Source organism: Lepus europaeus, chromosome 18 (genome assembly GCF_033115175.1).
Source record: "Lepus europaeus isolate LE1 chromosome 18, mLepTim1.pri, whole genome shotgun sequence".
NCBI lineage: Eukaryota > Metazoa > Chordata > Mammalia > Lagomorpha > Leporidae > Lepus > Lepus europaeus.
The window spans coordinates 63,063,285-63,072,593 of record NC_084844.1 but is presented as its reverse complement, the minus strand read 5'-3'; the positions used below and the strand labels follow the sequence as shown (position 1 = coordinate 63,072,593).

Below are 9,309 nucleotides of genomic sequence, written 5' to 3'. Positions count from 1 at the left end.
CCTGAGCACCGCGCTGATCCGATGGCAGGAGCCAAGTACTTCTCCTGGTCTCCCATGGGGTGCAGGGCCCAAGGACTTGGGCCATCCTCCACTGCACTCCCTGGCCACAGCAGAGAGCTGGCCTGGAAGAGGGGCAACCAGGACAGAATCCGGTGCCCCGACCGGGACTAGAACCCGGTGTGCCGGCGCCGCAAGGCGGAGGATTAGCCTGTTGAGCCACGGCGCCGGCTACAGGGCTGGGTCTTAAGAGAGGGGAGACTCCCCTCCCCGCCCCCACCACTCAGCCAGGAGCAAGGAAGGGATGGGCCTGGGTCTCTCTGACTGCAAGACCCTGTGTTCAGAACTTAGCAGCCCTTGCTGTAATCTCCAGAAACTGCTACTGTTATTTATTTTCCCATGGAAGAAACAGGTCCAGAGAGGTTAGGTAAGTTGCCTGAGGCCACACAGCTTAAAACTGGGTTTAAGTCCAGGCAAGCTGGCTCTAGGGACCCCAGTAATTGAGCCCCCACCTGCTGCCTCCCAGGGTGCGCATCGGCAGGAAGCTGGAATGGAAGCGGAGCCAGGTCCGGAACCCAGGCAGCTGCTTAACCCTCTGCACTGAACTCCCAGCTCTGGAAGACAGCTCTTGGGCTACTGTGGGTGAAAAGTCAGGGATGGGACACATAGCGGGGCAGGGCGCAGGGACAGTGAGAGGATGGGAGTGCCGTGGACACATTCAGGACAAGGTGACACAGCCCTGGGGAGGGCAAAGCCATGTGGACTTGAGGCTGCTGGATGGGTAGAGGACTTCTCTCTGAGGTGAGGTGGGGTGGGTGGGAATGTGGGACATGGCGGGGTTGGTGCTAGACAGCCAAGGAGGCTGAGGGGGAGGTCCGGGGAAGGGGCGCGGCCAGCCCTACTGAGCTTACCAAGGCCACAAAAATATGGGCTGAGTGGTCCCTGAGGGGGCCTGGCTGTGTGGCACCATGGTTAAGCCACCACCTACAATGCCAGCATCCTATATCTGGGCACCAGTTCGCGTCCCGGCTGCTCCACTTCTAATCCTGCTCCCTGCTAATGGCCCGGGAAAGCAAAGGAAGATGGCCCAAGGGCTTGGGCCCCTGCACCCACATGGGAGACCCAGATGGAACCCCAGCTTCCTGGCTTCAGCCTGGCCCAGTCCCAGCCAGCTACTGTGGCCATTTGGGGAGTGGACCAGTAGATGGAAGATCTCTCTCTCTCTCTGCCTTTCAAATAAATCAACAAAATCTCAATAAATAAATACACGAGATGGCTGCTCGGCCGCACGTGGCATCAGGAGCTGGTGGGGTAGCGGGTTGGGAGTCAGTGAGCAGGTGGGCCTGGGAAGCTGAGGTGGCCAGAGCAGGCGACACACCTGTGAGAACTTCTGTGGCTGGAGCCACCCGGGATTGGGGCCTTTGTTACGGCTGTGGCTGCCAGAGCAAACGCAAGGTCACAGATCCCGCTGAGAGGGGGAGGGGCAGTCCCCAGGGAGCAAGAAGGGGTCCCTGGGGGGAGAGTTTTCCAGCTGGGACCCCATGGCAGGAGGTAAAGGAGCAGTGGGGAGCGAGCAGGCTTGGCAGAGCTGCAAGGGGAGCCGGAGGCGAGGCCCGGCCCTTGGGAACAGGTGAGTGCGGGCTTTCTGGGGGAGCTGCGGAATCTAAGCCGGAGAGGAAGGGATGTGGAGTGGACAGACGTACAGGCGCTGGACAGAACAATGGACCCTGGGGTGCCAGGCTACCTGGGGACGACTGGCCCCTGGGGTCACCCATGGTCAGGAGAGTGATGGGGCTCCTGGGGCTGGCAGGATGGTGTGGGGGCAGGGACTTTTGAGCCCTTGGGGGTCTCCTTGGCCCCAAGGGCACTGTGATCTGGCCCTCCACACAACCTGGGTGTGCACAGCTGCGACCCCCCTCTCGCACTCAGACGTGTAGACACACAGGCATGCAGACCACAGACCCGCAAAGCCCCGGTGCAGGTCAGGAAACAATGCCATCCCCGAGCCCAGGGAGGAAGCCGTGGGCCCGGGGGCCTCAGGCCTGGGTCTGCTCTGCCCAAGGGCTCCAGATCCCACCCAGAGCCTGGACTCAGCCTGAAGCCCTGGAGCACAGGGGCTGCCCAGCCCCTCTCCGGGCATGGGAACCACAAGCCCCAGGCAGGCACGGCCGGGCCCAGCAATGGGCGAAAGGGCTGCGGCAGGCTCATTTATCCGGCGTGGCATCCACCCCACCCACCCCACCGTGGCCAAGACGGGGACTGCATGGCACCCCCCCCCCCCCATTTTACAGGGGAGGAGGGCGAGTGTGCCTGGGGGAGGCCCCAGCACTGCCGCTGCCCCGTCCCGTCTCACCTGTAACCTCAGGGGTAGGGGCACAGACCCCAAGGTACCCAGGAGGCCAGGCTGCCCTTACCTGGGTCCCTCGGCCTGCTCCCTGGCTGCATGCCGCCCACTGGGTGCTGGGGCCACTGGCCCCGGGAGCAGCTTGCTGTTGCGGGGAGGGGAGGCCCAGCCCACCACGCCGGCCGCCTGGGGCCCCATGCATATTTAATGATGTCTATTATTCCCATTTTGTCTCTGGAAAGGAGCGAGCGGCTGACAGCTGAGCCGGGAACAGCTAGAAAGCAGGGCAGGGGGCTGCTCCAGGCTCTAGCCTGGCCCCGGGGAGCTCCCTGTCCCTCCTGGCAACCTCGCATAACTTGATCCAGTCTCTCCCAAAGCACACCTCCTGCAGGAAGCCCTCCCTGCCACTCAGGCCTCAATCTGGGCTCTGCACTCACCACCTGTGCAGCTTCCATGACGAGGTGGAGCCCTGGCATGCAGGGGTGCTTGGCTGGCACCCGGAAGTCCCTCCATCGCTGCTTCCAGGGCAACAGGAATACACATGGCTTTCACAGGGGAGCCTCCCGCCACCCCAATAGGGTCATGAGGGCCACCTCTGACATCTGTCTGGCGCCGCAGACCCTGGCCAGCACTCTTGGGTAGAGAGCCATCTGGTGCCAGGATAGCAAAGTCCCCACATTCCCTTGCCCTGCAGGTTGGGCCTGCCCACGGAGGGCCCAGGCTGAACCCCCTCCCCAATCACCAGGCTCACTGCCGCCCCCCCACCCCGCGCCCACCCCACCAGCTGGGGCCGGCTGACAAAATCTTCCTCACCCTGAACGGGAATCATTTTCGATCTTTTATTTCAGAAAGGAGAGCTGAGAGGTCAGGGCGCCTAAAGAAAATACAAGACCCAAACTCAGAAGTGATCCCCCCTGGTTGGGCCGGGCCAGGATCCTGGGGGTGTGGGCTGGGCAGAGCCGCCCTGCGAGGGGCAGAGGGAGGCACTTGAGGACCCCACTTGGGCGGTGCAGGGACAGGCCGGGCAGGGGGGGCGGGCTCTTCCCAAGGGCCAGGGAAGCTGGTGGAAGCTGCGGGAACAATGTGCCCTAACAGTCCCCACCACCTTCAGCGACCCAGACGGGCCCAACTCCCCACCCTGCACTGAGCCTGCCGTCGGCTCTGGGCCCTGGCTGGGAGGTAGGCCGGCAACTCACTCCCTTGCAGCCTGAAGACGCAGGCCCAGGGCTCAACTCAGGACACCCCCAAGAAGGACCAGTCTCATGGGAAACGCTGCCAGGGAGCCCAGGGCCGCCAGCCTCGCCCCTCTGCCCTAACACTTTCACCATCTGCCTACTGAAGAAGCTTCTGGAAACAGCGGAGACCCAAGGGGCCCCTTCCCGGGGTGTGGCTGTCTGGGCTTTTGTGCGTCCAGCGGGCCTGACTCCCCAGGGAGATGGGGCCGAGCAGGGTGGGCCCAGCAGGTGCGGCTACTTCTTCACAATCTGGATGACGTCCTCGTGCTCCACGGTGTGGGAGAGGCCCACGCGCTGCGGGCTGTACTTGGTGCTCGTGCCCTGGCAGGGGTGGGCAGAGAGGCCACGTCAGCCTCTGGGCCAGCCGAGGCCGAGGCTGCAGGAGCCACGGCGCGGGGTGGGCGTGGGTCTACAAGCCGGGGGGACGTGGGGGCCCTAGCACAACAACCACCCCCCCGGCCTAGGCAGCAGGACGTACAGACGTGCCTGCCGCGCTCGGGACAGGCAGACTACAGAGGAGGTGCGCGCCCACTGCCCGCCTCCTGCCCACACTCACCCACACAAGGGCGTACTTGAACTGGCTGGCGAGCGACCGGTGGATGCGGTGGCACTGGGGGGAGTCACACAGGGAGATGAGGCGCCACCCCTCGCCCAAGCTCAGCTGCAAACCCAAGGCCTGAGCAGGGGCCGAGCAGCAGGAAGCCCAGAGCAGGTGCTCAGACAGCCCGACCCTGGACCAGGACCACCCACCACACGCTGGGACGGCACGCCACCTCCTGGTCACGGCTGCGAGGCGCTCTGATGCCCGCCTGGTCAGGAACGCTGCCGGTGAGCAGCCTCTGCCCGCCAGGCCTGAACGACACCCGGACACGCGCCTTCCGAATGTGCCAGCGTGGAGCCACGCCTGCTCCGTCAGTCCTAGCTGTGGCCGCAGCCTCCCGCGTTATCATCCACCATCTCCCTCCCCGCCCCCAGCGGCCCACAGCCTTGCACACTCCAGCTGGGGCAAGCGGTGAAGGTCCCGACCACAGGGGCCCCTGGCTGCCGTGGTGACAGGAGCAGGGCGGGAGGGGACCACCTGTGGCTCCTTCTCCCCCATGTCCACGGCTCTGACGGCCCGGCTGCCCTGGATTTTACTTTCTGTCTGGCTTGCTGTCACTTACAGCAAAGGACACCCCCCGGCAGTTTAACAAGCAGGGGCGGGGTCACTCAAGTTCGGGGGGGGGGGGGGGGCACTGAGGCAGTCGGGGCAGGAGCTCTGCTGCGTGCTGCAGGCCCCACTGTGCCCTAGTGCCCTGCCTCAGGAGGCTCCATAAGCCGTGGAACTCACTCTAGGGCTCCCCCCAGTGGGAGAGAGGAATCCCTGCACTCACATCTCTAGCAAAGAGGGTTGGGTGGGGATGGAAGGTCATCTGAGGCTGTGCTTTTCAGAAAAAGGGGAAATGGCTTTGGGGCTGGGGAGACTACTCCCCTGGAGCCCCAGGCCCACTCCTGCAGACCCTCACACACGCTCCTGTCTGGAGCCTACTGCCTGGAGCCTCTCCCAGGCCGGGCGCTCACCACTGACAGCCCTGGGGTAAGTTACCCCAGACGAGGAGACCCAGGCCTAGGACTGGCTGGTCCATCTGCCTTGGGTCTCTGTTGTCAGCACCCAGGCTGAAAGGGAGCCTGTGGGCAGGGCAGGACCCTCTGGGACAAAGCCCAGGTCTCCTGGGCAAGGTCCCAAAGCCCCTCCTCACCGTGCGGTCCAGCACCTGTTGCCTGTGCCCCTGTGTCCCGGCCCCCGGCCCCCGGCCTTTGCACCTGCTATTCCACTGCCTGGGGCACCCTGCTCCTCCCAGTGTTGCCCCCTCTTCTTCCCACGGTGTGGCCAAGACCCCCACCCTCCTGGACAAGCAGCTGAGAGCCTGAAAGGGCGGGTGAGGACTGCTCTGGCAGCCACAGGCTGGCCCAGGGAGGCCAGCTCGAAGCCTCTGACCTGGAGCTCTGTGTGAGGGACCACGGGGACTTGGGAGGGTCATCTGGGGTCCCCTTGCCTGCTGCCTGGCCTGCGAACACTGAAGCTCGTTTTTCTCAGAGTCAGGCACCCAGAGGCCTCAAGGCAGGCTTTGCTGATGGACAAATGTATGAGGCCAGACTGTAGGCCTGGCTGCCAGTGCCCTCCCGAGCGACTGCTGGGTCACACAGCAGCCCTGCCTCCCAAGACAGAGCCCGGGGAACGCAGGGAAGGTGGAAAACAAAAACCCCGGACCCCAAGACGGCTGTGGGGCCTGGACCGAGCGTGGCAACACTCACTGCTCCTGCGCGCTCCTGTACAGGTGGCAGGGACTGGGCAGCCTCTGTTCATTGTGACCCCCATGTGGACCACCCCCATCCGCCATGACCCCTGTGTGGACCCCCCCGTCCAGCTTGACTACCACCAGGACCTCCCCCCATCCATCCTGACCCCCATGTGGACCCCCCTGTCCATCCTGATCCCGTGTGGACCCCCATCCATCCTGACCCCGTGTGGACCCCCCTGTCCATCCTGACCCCGTGTGGACCCCCCATCCATCCTGACCCCTGTGTGGACCCCCCATCCATCCTGACCCCTGTGTGGACCCCCTCATCCATCCTGACCCCTGTGTGGACCCCCCATCCATCCTGACCCCCCGTGTGGACCCCCTCATCCATCCTGATCCCCCGTGTGGACCCCCATCCATCCTGACCCCCATGTGGACCCCCATCCATCCTGACCCCGTGTGGACCCCCCTGTCCATCCTGACCCCCGTGTGGACCCCCATCCATCCTGACCCCTGTGTGGACCCCCCATCCATCCTGACCCCCCGTGTGGACCCCCTCATCCATCCTGATCCCCCGTGTGGACCCCCATCCATCCTGACCCCCATGTGGACCCCCATCCATCCTGACCCCGTGTGGACCCCCCTGTCCATCCTGACCCCCGTGTGGACCCCCATCCATCCTGACCCCGTGTGGACTCCCCATCCATCCTGACCCCCATGTGGATCCCCCGTCCATCCTGACCCCGTGTGGACCCCCCATCCATCCTGACCCCGTGTGGACCCCCCTGTCCATCCTGACCCCTGTGTGGACCCCCCATCCATCCTGACCCGTGTGGACCCCCTCATCCATCCTGATCCCCCGTGTGGACCCCCATCCATCCTGACCCCCGTGTGGACCCCCATCCATCCTGACCCCCATGTGGATCCCCCGTCCATCCTGACCCCGTGTGGACCCCCCATCCATCCTGACCCCGTGTGGACCCCCCTGTCCATCCTGACCCCGTGTGGACTCCCCATCCATCCTGACCCCCATGTGGACCCCCCTGTCCATCCTGACCCCGTGTGGACCCCCCGTCCATCCTGACCCCGTGTGGACCCCCCTGTCCATCCTGACCCCGTGTGGACCCCCCATCCATCCTGACCCCCACGTGACCCCCTCATCCATCCTGACCCCTGTGTGGACCCCCCATCCATCCTGACCCCTGTGTGGACCCCCCTGTCCATCCTGACCCCGTGTGGACCCCCCTGTCCATCCTGACCCCGTGTGGACCCCCCCCGTCCATCCTGACCCCCGTGTGGACCCCCCATCCATCCTGACCCCCGTGTGGACCCCCCATCCATCCTGACCCCGTGTGGACCCCCCTGTCCATCCTGACCCCGTGTGGACCCCCCATCCATCCTGACCCCCCGTGTGGACCCCCTCATCCATCCTGATCCCCCGTGTGGACCCCCATCCATCCTGATCCCCCGTGTGGACCCCCTCATCCATCCTGATCCCCCGTGTGGACCCCCATCCATCCTGACCCCTGTGTGGACCCCCTCATCCATCCTGATCCCCCGTGTGGACCCCCATCCATCCTGATCCCCCGTGTGGACCCCCTCATCCATCCTGATCCCCCGTGTGGACCCCCCATCCATCCTGACCCCTGTGTGGACCCCCCATCTATCCTGACCCCCCGTGTGGACCCCCTCATCCATCCTGATCCCCCGTGTGGACCCCCATCCATCCTGATCCCCCGTGTGGACCCCCTCATCCATCCTGATCCCCCGTGTGGACCCCCATCCATCCTGACCCCTGTGTGGACCCCCATCCATCCTGACCCCGTGTGGACCCCCCTGTCCATCCTGACCCCGTGTGGACCCCCATCCATCCTGACCCCCGTGTGGACCCCCTCATCCATCCTGACCCCTGTGTGGACCCCCCATCCATCCTGACCCCCGTGTGGACCCCCTCATCCATCCTGACCCCTGTGTGGACCCCCCATCCATCCTGACCCCCGTGTGGACTCCCTCATCCATCCTGACCCCTGTGTGGACCCCCCATCCATCCTGACCCCGTGTGGACCCCCATCCATCCTGACCCCCATGTGGACCCCCCTGTCCATCCTGACCCCGTGTGGACCCCCCGTCCATCCTGACCCCCGTGTGGACCCCCCATCCATCCTGACCCCGTGTGGACCCCCCGTCCATCCTGACCCCGTGTGGACCCCCCCCGTCCATCCTGACCCCCTGTGGACCCCCATCCATCCTGACCCCTGTGTGGACCCCCCATCCATCCTGACCCCTGTGTGGACCCCCCATCCATCCTGACCTCCGTGTGGACCCCCATCCATCCTGACCCCCGCGTGACCCCCTCATCCATCCTGACCCCCGTGTGGACCCCCCATCCATCCTGACCCCCGTGTGGACCCCCCATCCATCCTGACCCCGTGTGGACCCCCCTGTCCATCCTGACCCCGTGTGGACCCCCCCCGTCCATCCTGACCCCCTGTGGACCTGGCACCTGCTGACCCCAGTCGACACCGTTCTGCTGGGAACTACAGCCCGCTGCTCAGTGCTTGTGCTGAGTGCGGGAGGCAGTCACAGCCATCCCTGGCGGGGACACGCCAGGCTGGGGCCTGAGTGGGGGCCATGGGAGATGGGAACCTGAGCCACAGCCAGCAGTGCCACCAGGGATTTTGGGAGGGAGGGGCCTCTGCCACACTCACAGACCCGGTCCCCTGGAGAAACCTGGAGCACAACAGCTGGCTCAACACCTGCGGCCCGAGGAGCAGACATGCCGACGGCTGCCTGCTGACGTCGTCCAACACCAGGCAAAGCCCTTGTTCAGTGCCACTCTCCCAGCGGCAGGGGTGGGGGGCGTCGCCAGCCCATCTTACAGGAAACGGATGGAGGCTCCACAGCCAACCCGCAGAGGTGGTGTGCGTGCAGCTCTACCCTGGGCCAGGCTGGGCCCAACCCCCACCCGAGAAGCCTGTGGCACTCCGACTCCGACCCCGGTCCACCAGGTCTTGCCGACTCACCACGTGCTCCACGGAGGCCCCCTTCCGCAGGATGATGGCGTCCGTGAAGTCTGGCCTCTCTGCGGGGAGACGGAGGGCTGCGTCAACCGCACGGGCTGCGGCCGCCCTTCTCACCCCTAGCCTTCTCACCCCTAGCCGGTCTTCCAAGCAGTGACCAAACCCTGCCCCCTGCTGGCGAGCACGACCTCGGGCTAGACCCCTTGGATGACGGCCTCAACAGGGAAAAGCAAAGGGAACCAAAGCCCAGGCTTCCACGGGCCATGGTCTGGGTGAGGAGCAGAGGCCGGCTCTGGGACAGGCCAGGCCAGGACTGGCGGGGGGTCTCGTGGCCGGGGCGCCCCTCCCCACTCACGGCCTCTCTTCTTGGTGTAGATGCAGGTCAGGGCCAGGTACTCCCAGAGCATCTCCAGCAGGTAGTCCAGGTTCAG

The 9,309-nt window shown here is 65.2% G+C and overlaps 1 protein-coding gene across 1 annotated transcript; it reads right to left on the bottom strand.

Annotated features, from left to right (window-relative positions):
• Positions 1-3,174: 3,174 nt before the first annotated feature.
• On the bottom strand, positions 3,175-9,303 carry LOC133776828 (developmentally-regulated GTP-binding protein 2-like). Its single transcript, XM_062216086.1, has 4 exons — positions 9,234-9,303; positions 8,882-8,940; positions 4,133-4,186; positions 3,175-3,897 (listed from the first exon to the last, which is right to left on the bottom strand). The coding sequence occupies exons 1-4, from the start codon at positions 9,283-9,285 to the stop codon at positions 3,811-3,813; spliced, it is 252 nt and encodes an 83-aa protein (XP_062072070.1). The 5' UTR covers positions 9,286-9,303; the 3' UTR covers positions 3,175-3,810.
• Positions 9,304-9,309: the final 6 nt, after the last annotated feature.